At 35.7% G+C, this 25,179-nt stretch overlaps 3 protein-coding genes across 5 annotated transcripts; 2 read left to right on the top strand and 1 right to left on the bottom strand.

Annotated features, from left to right (window-relative positions):
- The first annotated feature begins 1,776 nt into the window (after window positions 1-1,776).
- LOC133867506 (LRR receptor-like serine/threonine-protein kinase RGI2) lies at window positions 1,777-5,688 on the top strand. The gene is made up of 2 exons (XM_062304307.1): window positions 1,777-4,890; window positions 5,111-5,688. The coding sequence occupies exons 1-2, from the start codon at window positions 2,073-2,075 to the stop codon at window positions 5,560-5,562; spliced, it is 3,270 nt and encodes a 1,089-aa protein (XP_062160291.1). The 5' UTR covers window positions 1,777-2,072; the 3' UTR covers window positions 5,563-5,688.
- Window positions 5,689-8,980: 3,292 nt separating this feature from the next.
- LOC133866813 (uncharacterized) lies at window positions 8,981-13,679 on the bottom strand. The gene is made up of 10 exons (XM_062303460.1): window positions 13,413-13,679; window positions 13,204-13,269; window positions 11,029-11,109; window positions 10,867-10,920; window positions 10,717-10,785; window positions 9,881-9,943; window positions 9,615-9,697; window positions 9,416-9,481; window positions 9,199-9,304; window positions 8,981-9,102 (listed from the first exon to the last, which is right to left on the bottom strand). Exons 1-9 carry the CDS (start codon window positions 13,638-13,640, stop codon window positions 9,262-9,264), a joined length of 753 nt encoding a protein of 250 aa, XP_062159444.1. The 5' UTR covers window positions 13,641-13,679; the 3' UTR covers window positions 8,981-9,102; window positions 9,199-9,261.
- Window positions 13,680-19,816: 6,137 nt separating this feature from the next.
- Window positions 19,817-24,936, top strand: LOC133866591 (glycolipid transfer protein 3-like). Of its 3 annotated transcripts, none has more exons than XM_062303161.1 (6): window positions 19,817-20,159; window positions 20,269-20,324; window positions 20,548-20,678; window positions 23,704-23,839; window positions 24,076-24,219; window positions 24,313-24,936. In XM_062303161.1, exons 1-6 carry the CDS (start codon window positions 20,000-20,002, stop codon window positions 24,346-24,348), a joined length of 663 nt encoding a protein of 220 aa, XP_062159145.1. In that variant the 5' UTR covers window positions 19,817-19,999; the 3' UTR covers window positions 24,349-24,936. The 3 variants fall into 3 exon arrangements, with proteins under 3 accessions (XP_062159145.1, XP_062159146.1, XP_062159144.1); XM_062303162.1 differs by having other exon boundaries at window positions 19,823-20,159; window positions 20,611-20,678; window positions 23,704-23,842; XM_062303160.1 differs by having other exon boundaries at window positions 19,837-20,159; window positions 23,704-23,842.
- Window positions 24,937-25,179: the final 243 nt, after the last annotated feature.

The following is a 25,179-nucleotide window of genomic DNA, read 5'->3' as shown; positions in this document are numbered from 1 at the left end:
TCTTTTACAATATTTTAATAAGTTTTGACACGTGTTAGCATTTGATTGAAAGGTATTAAGGTGTTAAATGCTTACAATTTTTGGCTCCAATCATATGTTGACAAGTGTAAATTTTTTTAAAAGAGTTACTAGCTTCTAGACAACAAGCGACTCTTTAGAGTCGCACAGCCCGGCCATGCCCGAATGGTATGTACGTATATTTAGCGTTACTCATTCTCAACTCTCTATTATTTTCAAACCAAGCTATATCCCTTACTGGAGTAGTACTCATCTTACATGAGTTGGAATAGAGTTTATAGATAATTAGGGATAACTTCACTTACTCCATAATCTTCCATTACTTTTACAATCATACTTTTAAACTTTAAAAAGTTGCAATGTCGAGTCGTCATCTTTGAAAACTTTACAACGTCGTCCCCTTGTTAGAATTAACGGAAGACGGCAAAATATCCAAAACACTCGCAGCAAACCCATGGCTGGTTGTGGGTCGTGCATCCCATCGGCCAGTCGTAGGTCATGCGACCCACAACCTTGGTCTGGTGTGGGTGCTAGACCCACGGTCTGGTTCCAATTTTTTTTTAAAAAAAAAAAAATTAAGGGCAAATTTAAATTATTTTATAAAAAAAAAAATCAAAAAAATCAAAAGTACATATAAGAGACATTTCACCTGTTAACCGTACCGTTTGATTTAACCCTAAATCTTAACGGTAAGGGTGACATTCAAACTTTTAAAACATAACAACCGGACATTAATTGCAGCTTTTTAATTAAAATTTGATAGTACGATTACAAAAGTGACAGAAGATCGTAAAGATAAGTTAAGTTTACCTGTATAATTACTGAAAGCTTTCTAACATTGCAAATGCAAAGTTAACTGAGCGGATCGGAGGAGGTCTTCACGTATATTCCAGGAAGAGTTTACGGTAAAATTAAGCCAAAATTGTGTTACTTTTATTAGGTTGTAGTTGGCTTTGTTGGCAGGTTCATGCATGGGGAGGGTGATGAGCTTTCTCTCTTGATGCAGCATGGACCTATATTATTGTCCCTTAGGAAGATGGTTGGCTTACTTTCGTGATAAGGAAAAACTTTATCAATGGAAGATGATTTTGAGACCTCACCACAACTATATCTCAGAAAAGTTTGTGGTGTCTACCGCATCTTTGTGTGCTGCTTTGTCCTTTTCACTCTCTCTATATATTTAACAGAAAAGATGGATAGTCTGTATGTGAAAGCCTTTGGTAAACTAAAAAATATATAATAAAATAAAATAAAATTCCATTGAAAACAGCCCATCCCACGTCCATAAACAGTAGTACAACTAATTTAAATTACTGAATAAACATAAAAACTCGTATATACTATTAGCAATCTGATCTTCCATGCGTGGCAGCTGAAGAACTGCTAAAACCGGATGCAAATTCACAGCTGATATTCTTCTCTTCTCTTAATTTGGATAGTATATACGTACCTTAATATGAAGGCCAGCTGAATCTATATATATTGTGAAGTCTTATTATATAATATATATCTGATAAATTAAAGAAAGAGCTGGGCCAATCTTAATACTGAAATCTATCTTCCATCCTTTCCTATCGTCCTTTTCCCAACACATTCTACTCATATCAAATGTATGTTGCATCTGTAGTAAGTATGCTGTTATTTCCCAATGCTAAGCGCAGTCAGATTTGCAAGGGAAAACTCGTATTTGCCAATAATTCAAAAGAAGACAATCATAAATAAGTACTGCAAGCTAGTTCCCTTCATACCCAAAATATTATACGACCAAGTTCTTTTCTATCCATCTTTGCATTTAAAACCATAAACTGATCTGTCCCTCCTGTCCCTAGCTGTCTATTACTTAAATACAACAGAGGTAAGTCATTCATGAAGTTTACGTAAAGGATTTCACCTTTCAATGGTACATGTTTTACCCTTTCTTCCAAAAAATTTGGATAAATCCAAAGGCATTTCAATATCCAACTTTTGTTAAGGAAACATAGAGATAGATTTTGAGAGACTGGGTTGTGCTCAGACCAGATGAGTTAGAACAGTGGAGGAGTACCAACCTCATCATGTCAAGCAATGCAATCACTATTGTTTTCTTCCTTCTCAACATCTTTATCTTTCCTGCAGCCATCTCTGCCTTGAACCAAGAAGGCCTCTCTCTGCTTTCATGGCTTTCAGCCTTCAATTCATCTCCCTCTGCTACGTTCTTCTCTTCATGGAATCCAACCCACAATAATCCATGCAAATGGGATTATATCAAATGTTCAAGTACTGGGTTTGTCTCAGAAATCAAAATAACGTCAGTCGATCTTCACACCAGCTTCTCCACCCATCTACTCTCATTCAACCATCTCACCGCCCTTGTCCTTTCAAATGCAAACCTCACTGGAGAAATCCCACCTTCAATTGGAAACTTGTCATCACTGATCACCTTAGACCTCAGTTACAATGCTCTGTCAGGGAACATCCCAGCCGAAGTAGGAAAATTATCTGAGTTGCAGCTGTTGTCTCTGAACTCAAATTCCTTGCATGGTGAAATTCCAACAGAAATTGGAAACTGCTCAAAGCTTCAACAGCTTGAACTGTTTGACAACCAGCTCTCTGGAAGGATTCCTGAAGAAATAAGCAAGTTGTATGCCTTGGAAGTATTTCGTGCAGGCGGAAATCCGGGAATTCATGGCGAAATCCCAATGCTAATATCAAACTGCAAAAGACTAGTTTTTCTTGGTCTTGCGGATACCGGTATTTCGGGTCAGATTCCGAGCAGATTGGGAGAACTTCAGAATCTCAAGACTCTTTCAGTATACACAGCCAATCTCACAGGTCACATCCCACCAGAAATTGGTAATTGCTCATCCTTAGAGAACTTGTTTCTATATGAAAACCAGCTTTCTGGAGAGATTCCTGGCGAATTGTGTTTGGCGAAGAACCTCAAAAGGGTGTTATTATGGCAGAACAGTCTAAGTGGAAGCATTCCAGAAACTCTTGGAAACTTTTCAAGTTTGATGGTTATCGATTTCTCATTGAATGCTCTCAGGGGTGAGATTCCCGTGTCTCTTGCAAATTTAGTTACATTGGAGGAGCTTCTTTTGTCTGATAATAACATTTCTGGCGAAATACCATCATTTGTTGGCAACTTTTCCAGCCTGAAGCAGCTTGAATTGGATAACAACAGATTTTCTGGTGAGATTCCACCAGCCATCGGGCAACTAAAGGAACTTTCTCTGTTCTTTGCCTGGCAGAATCAGCTCGATGGAAGCATACCAACTGAGCTAGCCAACTGTAAGAAACTTCAAGCATTGGATCTTTCACACAATCTGCTCACCGGTTCCATTCCAAATTCTCTCTTCAATCTCAAGAACTTAACCCAATTGTTGTTAATATCAAATGGGATCTCAGGTGAAATTCCACGTGATATTGGCAACTGCACTAGCTTGATCCGTTTACGGCTGGGATCAAACAACTTCATTGGTCAAATTCCATCAGAAATTGGGCTCCTAAGTAGTTTGAGCTTTCTTGAATTGTCAGACAATCAATTTACAGGAGAAATTCCTCCTGAAATCGGTGACTGCACTCAACTAGAAATGGTTGATTTGCACGGGAATTCACTCCAAGGCATGATACCTTCATCATTAGAATTCCTTGTTAGTCTTAATGTTTTAGACCTTTCTATGAATAGAATAGCAGGCATCATTCCTGAGAATTTGGGCAAGCTTACCTCCTTAAACAAACTTGTAATCAGTGGGAACCGCCTCACTGGTTTAATCCCCACATCACTTGGCCGCTGTAGGGATTTGCAGTTGTTGGATATGAGCAGCAACAAAATCACTGGTTCTATCCCAGATGAAATTGGTCAGCTGCAAGGATTAGATATTCTCTTGAATTTAAGTTGGAATTCTCTAACAGGGCCCATTCCAGAGAGCTTCTCAAATCTCTCAAAGCTTGCCAACTTGGATCTCTCCCACAACATGCTATCAGGAAGCCTGAGAGTACTGAGTAATCTTGATAATCTAGTATCTCTGAATGTCTCATACAACAAATTTTCAGGTCTCCTTCCCAATACCAAGTTCTTCCATGATCTCCCAGCCACAGCGTTTTCTGGAAATCAAGAACTCTGCATCAATAGAAATGAGTGCCACATAAATGGAAATCTCCATGGCATGAAATCCATCAGAAACCTTATTATCTATGCTCTTCTCAGTATAGCTGTGACTGTGGTGATAGTGATTTTTGGACTGTTTTTATTTATCAGAGCTCGTGAAGCAGCATTTGGGAAGAATACTGATGAAGAAGAACAAGACTTGGAATGGAATTTCACCCCATTTCAAAAGCTTAACTTTTCAATAAATGATATTGTCCCAAGGCTTTTAGATTTTAATATTGTGGGAAAGGGTTGTTCAGGCGTTGTTTATCGAGTTGAGACTCCAAGAAAGCAGATCATTGCAGTGAAGAAGCTATGGCCAGTGAAGAATGGGGAGCTTCCAGAGAGAGACTTGTTTTCTGCAGAAGTTCAGACTCTTGGATCAATAAGGCACAAAAATATAGTGAGGCTTCTGGGATGTTGTAACAATGGAAAAACTAGATTGCTCTTGTTTGATTACATCTGTAATGGGAGTTTGACTGGATTGCTCCATGAGAAGAGGATGTTCTTGGACTGGGATGCAAGGTATAAGATCATTCTAGGAGCAGCTCATGGTTTAGCCTATCTTCACCATGACTGTATTCCTCCAATAATTCATCGTGACATTAAGGCCAACAACATCTTGGTAGGTCCACAATTTGAAGCGTTTCTAGCAGACTTTGGACTTGCCAAGCCTGTTCAATCGTCAGAATGTTCAGCAGCTTCCAACACGGTTGCCGGCTCTTATGGGTACATTGCTCCTGGTGAGTGTAAATGCTTCAGGTTCTTTTCTATCTACCACAGCAAATTACTCAGGATTTCCCATCATACCAACATAATCAGAAGCTTGTTTTTCGCGTAAAAATGTTTACTTCTCTTCCAGAAACTTCTTTTTTTTTTTCCTGATCAATACTAGTAATCATATTCAGTGTCTTTAAATTTAATCCATGCTTCTGGTGATGACTTCTTCCTATAACAATGCAGAATATGGATACAGTTTGAAGATCACAGAAAAGAGTGACGTGTACAGCTACGGCGTGGTGCTCCTAGAGGTCTTAATTGGGATGGAACCAACTGATAGCAGGATACCGGAAAGTGACAACATTACTACATGGATTAACAGTGAAGTTCGAGAAAGAAAATGCGATTTCACTTCAATTCTTGACCAGCAGCTAGTTTTGCGATGCGGAACACAGATCCAGGAGATGCTTCAAGTGCTTGGGGTGGCTCTCCTATGTGTGAATGCTTGCCCAGAGGAAAGGCCAACCATGAAAGATGTAGCAGTAATGCTCAAGGAGATAAGGCATGAAAATGAAGAATTTCAAAAGCCCAATTTGGTTGGCAATGGGTTAGCAACCAACCCAAAAGCAGCAGTCCATTGTTCTAGCTTCTCTAGATCATCTGAACCTCTTATCAGATCACCTCCATGTCCATAGCATCCCAAAACTATAGAATGTTGTTCATTGTATCATTGATAATTTTTGTTTAAGCTTCAAATAACAAGATACTTCGTATAGATTGATTCATCTTATTATGTAGTAGCGAGAGGTTATTGCCTTGTATTTCTTTATTGAAATTCCTTTATTAAGTATGAAGTGTATATTTGTGAGAAGTTAAAAATTGTATTACAAAACCAGCTGTTTGTAATTCACAACTCCTTCCCCACAGAAGCACTTTATAACTCACACAACTCCTCCCACCACCCGGCAGTTGAAGCTTTGAGAGGTGCTGAGATGAACCCCACAAGTAATTACAGACCTAATGGCCCTACTTGTTACTTATATTCTAAACAAGGAAATAATAACTAACACAATCCTAACTTTCAAAGTGGCTGCAATAAGCTGATGCTAGTGTAGATGATTGATTATGCATCTCCTACAAATGCTATAGATTGTTTTGCTCCTACATAATCTCTTGTTCTGGTGGACAACACCGTTAGACATGGGATCCTGTCTTTTATGGATGCTTTCTCTTGATATTAGCAGATGAAGATGGCCGAGGAAGGCACAACCGGCCGACCCCTTGCTTAATCCGGTTGACCGCCGACGCGCAAACCAGAAACCCTAGACGAGTTTTCAAGCTTATTTTCGGATTGTTCACCATACATAGACTTAGAATCCATATCACATTTGACCTCAACTACAAACTGCTCCTACAGATTCTCCTGCCGACAGATCTCATTTGACCACATTTACAAGGAAAGAATCAAGCTCATATTTGACAGTATCTACAAGGACAGAACAATTCAATCATAATTGAGAATGGGGGATCCACAACAATTAACTGCCCAAACCTGAACAACTATTTACTGTTGATCCCAATCTCATAATTGACTACCAACTACATAAGGCAATTCCCATATGTAAAATATTAGTAATCGTCGTAATCCCATGATTTATGGCATGGAGTCTCTATACTCTTGTATGTGTATATATCTTTGCCCGATTGGGTACGTCGATATACAAAAAGAATTTTCCTTCCATTAATTATAAACTCTTACAGAAAAGTATACAACCTAGGAATCAATTAACATGGCTATGCTATTATAATTGTAGCTATCAATTTGAGAGCCAACAGAAAGGGACACATGGGTTTGAAGCCCAATTGATAGCAATGGAAAGCCATGGGGCCATGGGGGTGACACAATTTTGGAGGGACATGAGCCGTATACAAGATGAAAATAAGAGAAACAAATGGACCACTATCCTTTTCAGCTTCCCCAACAATTGCCTTTTGGTAGAGGCCGGTAAACAAGCCCCCCATGTTCTTGAAAGGATATATCGCTTTTAGTCATGTGCATCGGACCATCTTAGGCCCACTGATTGTTCATTGTACCCTATCAAACTCTAATGGCCAAGAATGCAAGCAACCTTCCACTGAAGTAATCATTCTTTGTGAACCTTCTCTGGCAAGCAATGTGGTTATATGATTTATTAACGAAATGAAATGTTGCATTGCTTTGAAAATACAATTCTTACACATAATTAGCATAATTTTTCGCCCTAGACTTACCCCTAAGAAACAGATCCATTCCCTCATCCTCTTCCTTTCCATTTCTACTCCCCGTTCCACCCTCCCCTTCTCATTCTGGTTTTTTCTTTTATTTGTAGGTGTTTTCCGACTAGATCAATATTTTTGGGCCTATCCGCTATGCATCCGTCCATCTACCTCCGTGGTGTGCCGTTCATCTCATCCCTAGCCACTGCTGCTGTTTGCTGGTTGTGTTTTGTTTTGAATAAGAGTTTTCTTCTCTTTAGATTTGTTTTCATGAGCGATCTGTGGGATGAAGGTTAGTCAAGTGTGAAGAGTTATCTCTCACGACTTAGATAGTTCGGTATGAGTGATTATCTCTCACAGCCAGTTTAAATAATTTTTTTTAGAATATTTGACTACCTTTGTCTTAGATCTAGTTTGTTCGAAACATTTCTACTCTTTAACTATTTTTGTACATGGGTTAACAGAAGATGAAAGTCATTGATAACACTTTTTTGTAAAAATTTTGTTTGTATCTATGACTATGTAACCTCATAGCATGTGCTATGAGTTTGCAAAGCTTTATGCTTTGTGATATAAAAGTTTTATGATCGTGATATTTGATAAACGAAATACTTAAATCTTTCATTAAAAAAAAAAAAAGCATAATTTTTTACCATCTTAATGTAGTTATCAAATTCAGCCGCATTAATTGTATGATTAGCATAATTCTAAATTATAGTATGATATTTTTAAACTGTTAAATCTTTCATACATTAAAGAGTGAATTAAAGAGCTTGTTTCTATTATGCAGCCATATTAATTCACAAATAACAATTAATAATGTTCTAAGCCTCCTGCCATAATAACTTCTATTAACATACTCTAAGGGCTGTATAAAACTACGAATACTATTTGATTCAGATTGAGTTCGCTTAAAATATTTAAATAAATAAAGTACATGAAAAATCTGATAGCATTTGAACGAATCCATGGATGATGTTCATCCACTCGCATAAAAGCGCACAAAGCATACGTGGATCCCAAACGTTTTTTTTTTTTTTTTTACATGTCCAACTAAGAGGGGGAATGGGGATTCAAACTAGTGATCTTCACTTCATAAAGCGCGGTCTCCAGCCGATTAAGCTTCCCCTTAAAGACCATGGATCCCAAACATGAATACACACAAAAGATACCCGCACAAGTGTATATATATACATATCCGGCCCAAAATGTTAATTTGGGACAGAAATTTTCTCCGAATTAAGTTGGTTGGCCCCTATTTGCAAGCTAGCGTAGACAACATTAATTAGCCAAAAGAAGATAAAATAACAACGTCTAATTTTGATATATTCTTCATGCTTAAGGTTCCTGTATGTGTGCTTGCATGTATGCATCAGCACACGTATATATGCACCATATTCTTTTTCTTTTGTCTGCTCAAAAGAAATAAAGGAAAAAAGAAAAAGAAAGTAGACCATATTCTTTTTTGAAAACCTCAAATATTACATTTTTGAAAACTGCATCATTTATTGCTGTCAAAAGGTGAAAATGCCTCTAAACCTATCATTCATCTAGATCCTTGACAACTCAAAGCAGCTTTACATATGATGTTAAAAGAGTAGCAGAAAGAAAATATGATAATGATTTTGGAACATTATTATAGTCCTGTCGTGCTTGAGGTTCCCATAGGTATGCTTCTATACCTGCCTGCATAATTTCTAAAGATACTACTTATCAAATAGAAAAATGTGTTTCAATATCACCATGGTTGCAGGTGTGATAAAGAAGATGGTTCATGGTTATTTGCAATGGAAATAGAAAGAGAATTCTTTGTAGTTTTTGGTGTAGATCTGTCATCCAAATGAAAATACTCACATCTTAAAGCACAATGCACATGTATTGAAGTATAGTTTATATTACATTATCATACAAGAGTATTAAATATACAGCATTCCTCGCCTTCCATGCCTCAAGAAATCCAAAATGACAAAAAAGGAAGGCTGCAAAGATTGAAAGAAAGAACATGACAAGAAGAACGACGGAAGCACATTTTAAATCAAAATGGCCACTGACCATTGTATAAGAGGCATGAGTACCTGAAAGAATTACTAAGTTCTTCATTAATTTGCCTCCATGAAGTTGAAACCAGTGGTCACAGATTACAGATTTGTCCCGGGATGCCACTTTATGCTGCATCCAACACTTTTACATATAGAGGGGGAAATAAGGGACTTTAACCTTGTAATTAAGTCCTGTAAGGGCTTTAAAGGTATTTTATGAAGAAGGAAATAAGTCTAGCAAGGAAGAAGATACCTGGGTTTCTGAACTGTTGGCACTGGTTGGCTGCTGAGAACACAATCTATTGCCACACTTAAGTCCCTAGACAGTGTGTTATTGAAGCTGAGTTAGCTACCATTTTGACCATTGATAGAAGTTATATTGTAGATGTTAATCTATCGTTCAAATCATGTTAAAAGGCACATAAACTCAGGAAAAAAAAAACAAGATTAACCTTCCAGTAACAGGTACATTAGTACTTGGTCGGGAACCATCAAATTGACCATGATACACCAGTTCATATGGCCTCCGACCATCCTGTTTCCAAGTGATAAAAGTACCACCATGTTAGAAATGTTACACAAAATACAAGGGTTAGATCCTGCACATTGGTTCCAAACCAAATGAAAGTAATCATAAATAGGCTCTTTGAGCCAGGACTAATATGAGGCACCATGCTTGAAAAATGTAAGTGAAGTAATTTGTGCAGGTCGTTGCCACCTTTTTAAATAAGAAGAACTCTGGTGTACAAACTGCTCCAAATTCTCGTGCAACATCCTGTGACTGCAATTAAACATACACAACTAAGTACAAGGCACAAACAAGAAGTTCTGTTTTCTCCGCCTTCACTTCTAAGGAGGGATGTAAAAGGTAAAATTACAAACTAACAGGAAAAAAAAAAAAAAAATTGTAATTGGGGGCAAATGAGAATGACTAAGATCAAATGAGCCTTTCTTTAATCATTAAATCAATATAGGATTAGATTATAGCAAACAAGAAGTTACGCTGCCCATTAGATTGATTGCTTTATATCATAATAATACAAATTTTTTTTTTTTTTTTTTGGTGGGGGGAGGGTGACCAAGATAGAGTTGATTTTCCTTTTTTCTTTCCCATTGGTAAGTATTGGAACTTGAGTCTTCTTTCCCCCCAGTATGACGTAAAGCTCATAATTGTTACACCCTCGTATAACGTTTGTGGGAAATATGTTCCTTTATGCCCACCTTCGCTGCAAATAAACACCCCTGCCTATCAATGTCATGTGTGGCAAATATTAACCTTAGCTGCAAATAATGTTGTAGCTTTTGATCTTAAAAAAAAACCTCATATTAACCTGCATTTTAAGCAGCGGATATGTTATCCAACAGCACAAGAAATTACCGGGGTGTCATAGTAGCCAGTTTACAGTCCAATTTGATAGTGGCTCTACATGTGCATGAACAAGAATGTAGCAGTTTGACCAAGATGAATCTAAAAATATATGATCAGAGGCATTCGCATGTGATTAGAGAAGGAAGCTGAAAATAAGGATAAGGTTGAGATTGACGGTAGCGTACCTCATCATATAAATAGGGGAAAGGATAGTTAAATTGTTTAGCTTCTTCCGCCATGAATTGCGGTCCATCCTGTGAGGAAGAGTTCGTGTTGGACATATCACAAAATAGCTTCAACACAGCTCTAATACCAAATTATATAGTTATTAGGACCTGTGGGTGAGTAACTACAGAATTTGAAGATATTGCAACAACTGCAAGTCCTTTCTGCAGCAAGATACAATAGCAAATGAATAAGTTACTCATGTATGGTCAATTACTTATCCAAGTTCCGAGTGCAACTGGAAAGGGAAGCAATTGAGAGATGTCAAATACCTTCATATAAAAATTTGCAAGCTTCACAATATCTTTTTTCAAGTGTTTAACAAATGGGCAATGATTGCAAATAAACATAACCTGCACCACAACTCCGATAGAATCAGTATTAACATTGCTCATATTATTGTACCTAAAGAGAGAAAAGGGCACTTCCTGTTATTTCTTTTTCAACACAAAAGTACTACTTAGGAAAACTTCCTAGATAAGGACTGGCCATAGTTGTAGTACTCATGCTTTGTGGGTCCATAAGGCCAAGCTGGTCATAATATCTGGCCATAAGTCGCATATTAATGCAAATTACACAATTCATTTTCCCCACCATAAAGACCTAACTGATTTATGGGCATGTATTGTCACAATAAAGGGTGTATAACACAGCCCAACAGCAGCTACTGTTGATCCTTTACATGACACTAACATTTAACTTCTCATAAATATCCCGGTCAAAAAAAAAAAAAAATCCATGGAAATCAAACATTCAATTAGTCGCCTCAACAGCTAACCCTTAAATTTTCTACCATTTTATTCAGTAAAGTGACTTTTCTTAATTTTATCTGGTCACTAAGTGCTTCTTGGATAGGGTTTAGATATATCTTACTTGCATCCCGAATTTGATTATTTAATACATATGTAAACTAGCTGAGCCAAGCCAAAGCAAGTATTCATCAGTTTAGTCATGTTTATTAGGAACCATCAATTTAAGCCCCTCATATATCTGACTCTAGCCAATTCCTCTTTGTTTGAGGTCCCTCATGTTCAATAGCGCAGTGGCTGCCTGCTCTGTGAATATGGGTTGTTCTAAAGAACCAGTCCCTATTAATCATCTCCCTGCAAGCTTCGACAAGTCCTCTGTAAGGGTCTGCAGAGGAAGGAGTTTTGCGAGCTTATAAACTGCTGTTTCTGAGTCAACCTCTAACAGAACCTATCAATTCCTTTTTCATCATTGCATACCTTCTTTCACTTTAGTGACCTTACATAACATATTTAAAATTCCCACCTCTCTCCTGAACTCACAATGGTGTTTCCTTTTTTTTTATATAGAACTAGTAATGGTGTCTAAAGTTTAGCAAACCAAACAAAACTATCAATCTTAGTCCACTGTTTGTACCCAAGATAGAATAATCTCGGAAATAATCTATATTGTGATTGTTGCTTCACAAGGAAAGCTAGGTTGAGAATCTTAAACTTGCGTGATAATTCTAGAATTTGTAGTGATTGGAAACCAGAGCTGTCTTGGGCCATTAAATTTCGGCGAGGAAAGATGATCACTTTTCATTCTAATTAGGCTAGGGCAGCTTTTTCTACCATATTTGCATAGAAAGTTTTTCTCTTTCTACCCTTTTCTTTTTTTCTGTTTGGTAAGTTACACATGCACAGGTTCTTGAACCCAAAACCACAAACCTCAATTTTATCTCATGCATGCAGGTGTTGGCACGTGGGATGGAGAGGGGGAGGGGGGGTTGCTATTTGAGCTAGAGCTCATTGACAAGAAATTTTAGAATGCATTAAGGAGTGGCTGTTTCAGCGTTTTGCAGACAATCTGAGGACCTGATTTGGTTGGTGGTGTTCATTTGTTGTTGAATATGAATTCAATGTTCTCTAGTCTAGCAAAATATTTTGCTGCTGGTCTGCAGTTTAATTGTCTGTAACTTGGTTTTTCTGATATGAATTGTATCCCATTGCATTGTTGTGTCTGTTAAGCCTAATAAGCCTTTTAATTTCTTTCTTTTGGGATTTTACAGGTAATAAGTCTTTTAATATCTCTCTTTTGGGATGAAATATTTGATTCATCCATAAAATAAACAAAAATAAATAATCTCCACTACTTTGCTTGATAAGCCAAATACAAGTACTCAGATAACGGTTGAATGATTGGAAAAAAAAAAAAAAAAAAAAAAAAAAAAAAAAAAAAAAAAAAAAAAAAAAAGGCATAACATGACATAAGATTCCAGTATCCACACCCATCTATCCATGGATTCAAATGAAGCGTAGTCGAAACCTCACACACATCTCATTCAGCGAACCTCACAAAGAAGATTTGATAACAATGTTAAGCAAAAATTAAATGCCAAGAATACAACAAGTAACAACAATCAAACTCATCAACTTAAAAGGGCAATATACAATAGCAACAGGAAAACAAAATATAGCAAAAACAATGTGACACCTTACCAGTAAAGCAGGATACGGTTCAAAATCCTCCAATTTCCACACTTTCCCAGTACGTGGCTCTGGAAGCTAAACCAACCAAAAATACACAAAAATAAATAAATAAATACATGAATAAAATAAGTAAACAAAACAAGGATCAAATTGCAACCCAAATTTGGAGAAGTCTGCAAATACCCAGTACTCATTTAACAATGACTAAAAGGAAGGACCTCAAAATGGGGAGCTCTGAAGCCCAAGGAGACCCCTTCGGACTCGGTTCTAGCAGCTCGAACCACGAGCTTTCTTGCGGGTACACTGGTGCCCAGCTGCAGATGATTAGAACCCATTTTAGAGAAGAACCATGTTGGTCTGAATGGTGTGGTGAGTGGTGCTAACGTGCGCGGTAGGTGCAGTAATCGTGCGCCCACGGAGAACGACACCGTAACGGCTAAAGCCATGGTGGTCGACGATAAATGAAGTGTCTGCGTTCGTTGCTCCTTGTTTTCTGATAAGGATATAAGCGTGATTAAGTGGAATGATTAAGGGTGGTTTTGCCATTTGGCCCTGCTGGCTTAGTGGGGCGGGCCATGATTTGCTTTGGAAAGTAGGCCCAATGACTAGACGTACATGATTGGGCCTCGTGGAAAAGTTCAATCCTTTTGCTTCTTTCTTAGCAAAGAAAGAGGGACGGGGTTAAGGATTAGGGCAGCAAGGAGTTTAACATTTAAATTACAATGACTATTTTATTAAAAATAAATTTTATTAGAAATGAAAAAATGTAGAATAAAATAATCTTGGTGGTGAGTAAATAAAAAGAATCTAACACTTATAAAAGTCATTCTCTCATATGCAATGAGAATGACTATTATAATGTTATTTCATTTCATGTTCTTTTATTTTCAAAAAAATAAATTTTTTTTTTTTTTCATAGAATAGTCATTCCATGTACCAAACGTAATAATGAGATTCGAAATGACCGATTTTGTCAAAAGTAATGTTAGAAATTACATTTTTATTTTATAAATCTTTTAGCAAAGTCTTATCTAATCATTGGATTAGTCATTGTTAAAAGAAAAATTCAAAAATTGATTGAATAATCACATCAACAATGTGGGATGTTTATAAGATAAAAATGTGAATTTTATTGTTACTCTTTGGTTAAATTGTGCATAGAGGACTAGAGGTATTTGCACTCCAGTGACTCTTACCAACACTTCTTTTTTTTAAAATTAAAATAAAATAAAATTGAATAAGAAAAAGGTTACATGAGAGGATTCATCCTACTTTTGATCCGAAAGGAAGAAGTGGACAATCTCATATACGAAAAAGAGGTGGACTCCCAACAATAAACACAAACCAAACTAAAACAGTGTTGAAATAACTATAAATGGCAGAAAATTGGTTAAACAAGTAACTCAATCATCTCAATGAGTTGCACAATGTGGTTACAAAAGCTAAAATTGAACAAATTAAGGTAAGTTTATATGTACCCTTTACTTAGAAATAATCACTGGAAAGATGCTAAAGTGGTAAAAGCATTTTTAGAGTTCGAATCTGAGACTGCAGAATAGAGAGGAACCAACATAAATCCAAATACAAGAGTCTCTCCTAAAGGGAAACAATAACCCATGTAGCATAAAATTACATAAACAAATAAACAACAAAATATCCTAAAGAACAGCAACTTCGGCATCTGGCAAAGCCGAGGAGAGCAAGAGACCCGACGTCGGCGCATGAGATTCGTGTTCCGGCGCGTGAAAGGCGGAAGAAGACACAACTCGGTGGCGTCAAGGATCTGGAACGCTGGTGAGTGAGGTGGAGTGGCGCGTGGGAGGTAGGGACCATCGGGGGAATGTTTATCTAGCTTTTAAAAAACCAGATCTAATGACTTGGACAAAACCGCCCACCGACGCCGGGGGAGAAGATGGCGAACATAGAGAATAAAGAGACCAGCTCGGTGGAGAAGCAAAGACGTTGAGGTTGTGATTCTAGGCGGGATAAGTTGTACAGAACGATGGATAAAACCTCATGAGAGGTGAGGAGGATTAAATAAACCTCTAGCAAAATGGCAACATAAACACAAAGTTTTATATATATATATATATATATAAGAAAAGAGGAGGAAGAGAGGAGGGGAGAGATGAGGTCCTTCCCTCCTCCTTGAGCCGACTGAAACGAGAGGAAGAAAAAAAGTGCTTAGGTATGAGAGACAACATAGCGTACAAGGTAGCTAATTATTGGATCTAATTGTCAATGAGAAATGATTGTTGTACAAATCTTGACACAACTTTAGTATAACTCCAACAATTTTTTTTTAAAATTAACCATTAGATCTATTTTTCTACGTGTGAGTCCTAAATATCTAATAGTTGATCTTAAAAAAAGTTGTTAGAGTTATACAATAATTGTACGAAAATTGTAAAAGTATCATATTTCAATTGTCAATAGAGAGGAAACTAATATTTTCTATTTACTTCTTGATTTTATTACGGTATTATGATTCTCATAATTATAATATCCTGAAGTTTTTCTCATTGGGCACTGTATTTTATTTTATTTATTTTTTTCACAATAAGTTATGGCACTTTCTATTTAAGCGTTCTAGAATCTAAATGGGGTATGACCAATTCATAAAATAAAATAAATAAAAACAAAAATGTCTAAGGAATTTGGAGGTTTAACCTCTCAAACTAATTAATCATTTGGAGACTCAATTCCTTCGAAATAATCAATTTATCTCTTTATTTCTTTTATTTTGTCATTTTCAAGCGATTTAAACTCTGGATTTCTATTATATTCTTATTTAGGATGGGCATAAAAAGATCACCACTCACAAGGGAGTTCCTTTAACTAAAAATGATTTGTGGGAGACGAAAAACCGTCCCCAACACCCTCTTTTCATTAAAAAAAATGAGTTTTATAATGATCTTGCTTAGACCAGGGGCGAGGATTCTTTGATAGCAAAGAGGATAACCCTTAGCTTTTAAAAAAGTATTAAAATTTCATATACTCTTCCATGGTTTCGGTTTGTCAACGATATATTCCTTCATTCTTGTTTAAAGAAAATCAAGATACTTTCTTCTCATTACCATCGATCGTTGCACATTAACGTTGACACTTTTTACTGATTATAATATTGGAAGTCAAAAGATAAGAGATTAGTACTAGTATTAAACTTTTTCTTTCTAGTTACTATGTTAATTAAATTTGGACAGAAATTTTCTACAAATTAATTTGTAAAAAATTTCATACAAATCATATCTAAGATTGATATGTGCATCTTGACATGTGAGAAACATGTATTGTTTATTGTCATTTTTATACGTAGATTGTAAAAAAATTCATACAAACCGTTTTGTAAAAAATTTCTGTCCAAATTAATTAGGTTCCAAACGGAATCTATTGAGTTGACTCCTTTTTAAAAAAGAAAATGAAAAGTGTTATTTAGTAGATTGTTATACAACCATTTTAATAGGTGAGGCCCAACTCGTAAAATTTTATTGAAATGTGAAGTAAATGAATGAGACAAGGTTCAAACTCTGGACCTCAGCTTCAGGGGCGGACTTACATGGGGGCTTGGGGGTAATAGGAAGAGGTAATTAAATTTAATCACTTAATCAATACTTTAACATATGACATTTTAGTGAAAATCAGTCATTATTATTATTTTTTTTTTATTTACAATCCCTAATTTTTTTTATTTTTTTTTGAATCTAAAGGCTGGCTTCACTACCATGTCATTCTAATTATATGACAGTTTTATAACAATCTACTAAATAACATTACTCTTTAAAAAAAAAAAACATTTTTACTCTGCATTGTCATGTATGTTAAAAGAGTAGTTAGATATAGATTAAGATCACCAATATATATATAAAAAAATAAATAAATTATAAGTAATAAGTAATAAATAATAAAATAAAAAATAAATAAATAAAGAAAAGAAGAAGAAGAAGAAGAAGAAATTAAAGATTAAAGTCCTATATGCTTGTCGTACGCATGAATCATGCGTGAAGCTTCTAAAGAGAGAGTTATAAAGATGAGCTATGCCTGCCCTTTACTTAATTACAACTGCCTCTTTTTTTTAGCCCTAATCAAAAGGAGACCTGTCTTTACATATTGTCTAATTTGTCTCTTTCAATCGTTGGGGAATCAATTGCATTCACACCTTTAAATCTCTATTCTCTATTCTTGTATGCTAATCCCTGTATCACTATTTATTGATCCTATTTTCTTGAGCATATCTCGAATTTTGACTCAACAAGGAAAGGAAAAAAGATGATCGCACTCCAATAATTTAATTAACTAATGATCGATCAGTTGCACCCTCACCATCTGCTGACTGAAGTAATATTTTGATTGTGATATAATTAAGTTGAGATCATCTGTACGTAAGACTGTAATTAATGTTATATTATATATATACCATATCCATGTCATTGGCTTATCAAGAAAAATAAAACATATATAAAAATATATATGAATTGAGCAATTAATGATCAATATGCCTTGATTAAAAATCACTTAATTAGATCCATCAGTGATGCAACGCTAAAAAACAGTTGAAAACTCGAACTGAGCTTGTTATATATATATAGGAGGGGAATTGCTATAAGCCTAGCTATAAGCAAATGCTCAAAAGGTTCTGTAGGTTGCTGCCCATGTAGCCCGTACGGTTTAGGACAGATGGTTGCTACTTGCTGCCCATAAGCATATACTACCAATGGAATCGTAACTGCCGACCAGAAACTGGAGTTTTCAAAGATGTCGAAGAAGAAGATCATACGGGGTATAAATGCAATAGAAACCAGAATTGGGCATTTTTTATTTTATTTTTTCTAATTAAATATGGGAGAATGATTAGAATAGTGGATTTTTCCCACTTCTTATTCTAATGGAAGAAAAGATAAGAGATTTTATAGGAATGCTTCCAAAAATATGATTGGAAGTGGCTCACTTAGCTAAACAATGGAGCTGTTTGGTAAGTTGTGGGAAATGGATGTTTTATTTGAATAGTAGTAATAAATGATTGATGTGATATAGAATTTGAGAATGTTTTATAGAAAAGTGAAAAAATTTTGTTTTGTAGTGAGTTTTTTTATTTGAATAGTAATAAAAAATTATTGATGTGATGTAAAAAGTGTAAAATAGTTGGAATGTTTTTGAATTGATTTTTTTGGAAGAAGTGAAATGGAAATTGAAATTGTTTGGTTGGGTTACCAAACAAGCTCAATATGTACGAAAGTTACCACTATGAGACACTTTCAAAGCATTTCAGCTATGAAAAAAAGATAGAAGTATATTAATATCTGAAATAGAATTAGCAAATGACCAAGAAGAGAAAAGATAAGGATTGTTGATAGTAAGAATAACAAGTAGAGCACCCCCCTCCAAAAATAAATTTGCACAACCCCAAAAGATACAGCCAACTGAGAAGTCATGTAAACATAACCTATACATAATCTAACAAGTGTATAGATTATACGAGAAAACAACAAAGCTAACAAAAAACCAAAAATGCATGTAAACATAACCTATACATAATCTAAAACGACTTCATTTTGGTATTAAACATTAAGATGATGTTGTTTTGATGAATTTATTAAATATAATGTATATATTAAATATACAAAACATATGTTATATATAAAAGGTATGCAAATGTGGTTAATATCTACATTTGTATACTGTAAAATCGTTATCTGCATATGCGAACAGTAGTACGTTTTTGCTAATCGCATCTGCATCGGCATGTGCGGATAGTAGATAACGAATGCGTGCGGTTAATATCAGTCTACATATACACGCCTAAGAACCACTATACAAATTTTAAATATAATTCACCGTTAAAAATCGACTTGCCGTAAAATAGCAACCCATTCGATTTATACTCGACATAATGACCAATTCTGATACCAAATAATATAAATATTAGATAGAATTTATCCTTAAAAATGGAATCGTAACAAACAAACCAAGCAAAACTAAAAAACAGTGCAGCTTGGAACGTACGTGTTTAATTAATAAGACCTACTGCGCGCCTCGGGCTTTTCTACCTTGGCCGATACGGATAAACTTTCCAGTTTAGGACATATAGTCAAAGAGGTAATGGCTCAATGATGTAACATCATGGTAGAATAAATGCACCACGCGGTGGGCACAAGACTAGGCTTGTCAGCTGGTTGGGATGGCTTCACCCGGCCAAATTGCAGCCACAGCTGGAACTTTATTAAAGGAGGAGGTCTACTTTTGTTCAAACTTTATAAGAAGCTGCTTCAACCTTTTCACCACAGGCAATCGGGCATGGCCAACATTATCATAAATATTCCCTCAACTGGGATCAAAGACGCGGACAATGATAAGAGTGCTGCCGGCAATCCCGTCTATTTCTTACATAATGACCCACCGTCAAAGAATATCTTTGCTTATAAAAGTGCAATTAGGAGAGGCGATAAGTTCAAAGTCAGATTTAAGGTCGTCATCAATGGCTTCTAGCTAGTAAAAAAACTAACAAAAACATTAAAAAAAATAATAAAAAAAAGAATAAAAAAAGGGTAAGAAAATAAAAATATGGTGTTTCAGGCAAAGAAGCTACTAGCTAGGCCTCTCAATCAAAGGCGTTGACAATTAGACTTGCGAGTCTCACTCTGTGAGAGAGCTATTTATGCAAATTTAAAGGGATTCTCCTTCCTCTGTCTTTGATAAAAACTAGAATTTAGAGGTTATTAGAGATACCCAGTAATGATCAGAACAAGTATTGAAACGAAAATCAAGAATTAAAGTGGAGGGAGCGAAAGAAGATAATACAGAGGTTGAAATGAAGAGGAAAAGAGAGTTGGAGAAGGTGTCAGAAATAAAGTCTGCCATTGAAGAGCTCTCTGTTATGGTCAGACTTAAACCTGGTGATAATCATGATGCTGCTCACATCCCCACAAAGCCATTTCTCCATGTCTGCAACTCGGTTCTTCAAGTTCTTGGTTGGTTTTTTCTCTGCACCTCTCCCTCTCCCTCTCTCTCCCTCTCAATAGCTCTAGATATAAAAGTAGAAAATTACATAATCTTTCTGTGGAATAAATCTTTCTGCAGATAAGATTGGACCAACAATGGCTGTTCTGAGACAAGACATTCATCAGAATATTCAGGTAATTGGAAAGAAATCCACGGAATAACAAAAATCTTTTTTCTTTTCTTTTTTTTTTTTCTTTTCTTTTTTTTATTAATCAGGCACTATTATTATTATTATTATTTTATTTTTATATCAGAAGCTAATTATGGTTGCTTATATTTGTAAGTAATAGATGATTGAGAGATATTTGCTTACTTATCCGTAATAAATTTCATTATTATATTCTGTCTCGTGTGTAGAGATTGGAAATAGTCCATGAATCTGACCCTTCACTGTATTCGAATTTGGTGGAGATATTGAAGAAAGAGGCCAGTGAAGGCAATGCAAGAAAGAATACAAGCTCTAGCAAAGCCGTTGTTTGGCTTACCAGGTAAAGATATTTATGTCTTTTTCTTTTACTATGCATTTTGGACCGCAATCAAAAAAGTTATGCTTGCATTCCCATCTCTTCCTTTATTGTACTTTAGGGATCGTTTGGATGTTAAAATTCTTTTTGTATTGTATTCTATTATATTTAAAATTGTTAATACTATAAAAATTTGAGTTATAAAATTATGTTTAAAAGGTTAAGAGAATCTGAAAAAATATTTTAGAGTGCGAATTGAATTTAATATAACTAAAAAACTGATTTAAAAAAAAAAAAAAAGCAAAACAAAACAAAAAACAAAATTGGGGTGGTTTTCAAACCACTCGAGCAACTATTTGGGGGTGGTTAAGCCACTCCCTGATCCACCCCCGAATCTAATGGGGGTGGTTGAACCACCCTAGAATCAGACGGGGGTGGCCGAGCCACCCCCGAAAATCGGTCGAGGGTGGCTCGGCCACCCCCTATTAATTTTTAAGGTTGCCGATCCACCCCTGGGTTTTTATTTTATTTTTTTATTTTTTATTATTACTTTTGAGTTGGATTAAATACAGGTCAAAAAGCAGGTCGGGTAAAACCCGAGTATAATTTTAATTTTAAAAACCCACCCAAACAACATTTTTAGACATAATAAAACATAGGGTTAAATACCTTATTGGTATCTGAATTTTAAACTTTTTTAAATTTAGTACCTAAGTTTTCATTTGTTTCATAGATATTACCTGAGTTAGGAGTAAAAACTCGTTTGGTACCTCTGTTACATTTTTTGCCTAAATATTAACGGTCTGCCACGTGTCAACCTCAGTGGTTAACACGTGGCACTATATAAAAAAATAATAAAAAAAATGTATTTAAAAAATTATATAAAATATAAAATAATACAATTTAAAAAAAATAAAAAAGAAAACTGAAAAAGAAAAAAAGGGGGGTGGCTCTTGGCCGGTTTGGGGTGGCTGAACCACCATCCCAAGGGCCAAAACCCATCAATTTTTTTTTTATTTTTTTTTTATTTTTTGCCATGGGGCGGTTCAACTAGGCTTGGTAATTCGGGTTCAAGGATCGGGTTTGTGTCAACCCGGCCGACCTGATTACACAATCGAGTTCAACACGAACCCGACCCGATTATTAATTGAGTTGAATTCTTAAACCCAAACACAACCCGAGTAACCCGTTGTGAAGAAGAAGAACTGAAGAAAGCAAGAGCCAAGAAGCTTCGTCCGAGACTCCGAATCGTGACAGTCGTCTGAAGAAGAAGAAGGATGAAGGATCATCTTCGACTCTTCGTCTTCGTTTGAACCCCAATCCGCATACCCACCCCAAAACGGCAGAACCCCAATTCGCACTGCAGTCACAGGAGAAAACCAAACAAGCAAACAACAAAATCTGGCAAGAGAAACAATCCAATCCGGCGATCCCTGTGGTTTCCAAACCCAGATCACACGAGAAACCGTGTTGACAGCCAACAAGCAATCAAGCACCAAATCTAGGCTCCCAAGTTCATGAACCGAAAACTCGAAAGGACAGTGTTGAACCTCAGACGACGTGAACGGTGAACGAGTCGTTGGGGACGATGCCGTTTTGGAGGGTTGCGTGGTGGAGCTCGGCTTCGACTTCAAGAGGTGAACTTCGCTGGTCGTGGCTGCATGAACGGTGAACGAGTGAGGTTTCCACTGTTTACTGAAGTTTTTTTTTTTTTTAATATATCTAACTGTGTTATAATCGTGTCTAGTGGGTCACCCGTGGTTGACCCGCCAGACATGATTATAAACAGGTTTGACCCGAATTCGATTACCCTAAACTCAAACCCTGTATTTCCGTGTCGTGTTCATGTCGGGTTTGCGGGTCATGTCAAAAATTGACAATCCTACCCCAGACTGGCCAAGGGGCTCCTCTTCTTTTTTTTCTTTTTTTCAAAATTTTTATTTTATTTATTTTTATATAATTTTTTAAAGATTTTTATTTTTTTTATACAGTGTCATATGTCAACCTCAGCGGTTGACACGTGGCAAACCATTAATATTTGGACGAAAAATGTAACAAAGGTACTAAACGAGTTTTTACTCCTAACTTAGGTACTACCTATGAAACAAATGAAAACTCAAGTACTAAATTTAAAAAAGCCTAAAACTCAGGTATTAATAGAGTATTTAACCCTAAAATATAATACAATATAATACCACACCCAAACATGCCATTTTGTACAGTATGGTTTTGTTATAAAAATATTATGATGCAATCCTAAAGCATTATTGAATATAGCCGTACTTCTGTGGACATATGCACATTGTCGAACCACGTAAATCTGTGTCTTAATTTTATCTTGTATAGCATTTTTCGAATAATTGAGATCTCGAGCAATTTGCTGCCATCCTACTCCTGATTAAGAAAGTGGTCTTTATAAGCGAACAACCTTTTTCCTTCTTTTATTTCCTTAGTGGGGAGCAACTTTATTTATTATAAATACTGTACGGCTACAACTTTAGCAGTTAGTCGTTAACATTAAATGGAAAAATAAGTAACTAAAATAAATAATCTTAGGTCTTCCCTGCTCCATCGGCATAACAATTTTTTGTCTTTACCCATAAAAGAAAGTTATGAATACTAACTAAAGTTAGAGTATGTTGTTGGAGAGCATTTGTTTATGGTTTCCACAAGTCTTATGTATTTGTCACTGCATAATCCAATGACAACTACCAATATATCATGCTCTTTTTTTAATTCTTATTTTTTGTTTAGTTTGGATCATTGGAGCTGGAATTATTAATTTATGATCTGGATCTTAACCTGAGTTAGTTTACATTGACTCGGTTCATGAATAGTTTAATTATGTATCTAACTTTTAGAATTAACCTGAAAATAGGTTAATGGGTAAATCAAACACATATATATCCTTTTCTTTTCTTTTTTTCCTCTTTTTTTTTTTTTTTTTTTTTCCCTGTTTTTGGTCAAATTATTCGCATCTTGTATTTCCAAAACTAATAGGCCTACGTGTTCAATTATATATACAAATGAAATTTGTTCTTGTCCACAGAGCCATGGATTTTACTTTGGCACTATTACAAAAATTAGCAACAGATCCGGAGCAGAGCATGGAAGAAGCAGTGGAAGAGTCTTACAACATCACTTTGAAGCCATGGCATGGATGGATTTCATCAGCTGCTTTCAAAGTAGTAATATAATTCCCTCCCTAAATGCCTCTATCCTTTATCAAAATCACTTATTTTTCTTTATCTCTGTGGCCCTGTGGGGGCAATTAGTCCAATCGATAAAGCTAGAGTCAATTCATGAGTTCCTTTTCTTATTGAGAGCCCCCACCTCTGAGCTGGTCATGAGTGCTATTACTCATTCTTTAGGCCTTAGTTTCTTCAAGCTCGTCTTCAACTAATAAGTAAAGTGTTTGCAGGTAGCTCTAAAACTAGTGCCTGATAACAAAACCTTCACTGATCTCCTCATGGGAAAAGATGGAAGCAATGACACCCTTAAAGAGGAAACTCAAACCTTGATTACATTACTTTCGCCTTTTCTAGAGGAAATCCACTCCATCATGGTAAGGTCAAATTCATGTTTGCTAACACCATATGCATCACTGTGTTATGCAGTTCTTATATGTTTACTAATCCTGATTTCTTTATTTTTGCAGAGAGTATATAAAATGGATAAGGTAAAGTCTACCTAAGGAGATATCATATAAAGAAAGCAGAACACATGTAAATATATAAATAGCTAAGGAGTAAATAGGGTATCTGTCTTTTTTCTTTCATGGAATATAAACATGTAAATAGTGTTACGGAACAACTAAAAACCACTCACAGCTGTTATAATGTATAGATTTATACATAAATACCATCTCATCATCTTTTTAGCAACAGCTGCCAATGGGGTGACAAGGAACATCTTTCTAGGATAAACCTAGCTAAAAGACCATGCTAAATCCCCAAACTTCCAAGCACATTCATCAAAATCTATTGCACCTCCTTCCTTCTCAAATTTGTAATGTGTATATATTCACTAGAATTTGAGACAATTTATAAGAAAATCAGGCTTGGAAATTCAGCTGCCCCTGAGACCAACAGACATGTGTTCCTTTAATTTGGAAGGAAGGAGGCCTTCCGATAGAAAGAATAGTTTAATAGAATTTGAGGTTGAAAGATATCCCAAAAGTGAGTGAGAGTTTGTTTATTGTTTGAGTGTCTGAGAGTTCATGACAATTAGTCGAATGTTTGTAATGGTCCTGTTTTGTGTGAATGTGATCTGTTTTACTATTTATGTGGTGTGCTTTTTGTTAGTACCAAATTTCAGCCAATTTGTATAAAGCTTCCACTGTCACAACAAACTAGTATCAAAATAAGATGTTTATACTGCAGGTTTTTTTTTTTTTTTTTTGGATGAACTAATCTTTTTTATAACCAAACACTGCAAGTACAAATCACTCCATTTAAAACTGGAAACTCACTAGCCTTACAGCAAAGCAGAAAAACACCCCTCTAAACAACAGCAAAAACAATTA

This window comes from Alnus glutinosa, chromosome 4 (assembly GCF_958979055.1).
Source record: "Alnus glutinosa chromosome 4, dhAlnGlut1.1, whole genome shotgun sequence".
Classification (NCBI taxonomy): Eukaryota; Viridiplantae; Streptophyta; class Magnoliopsida; order Fagales; family Betulaceae; genus Alnus; species Alnus glutinosa.
This window is presented reverse-complemented; position numbering and strand designations above follow the sequence as displayed.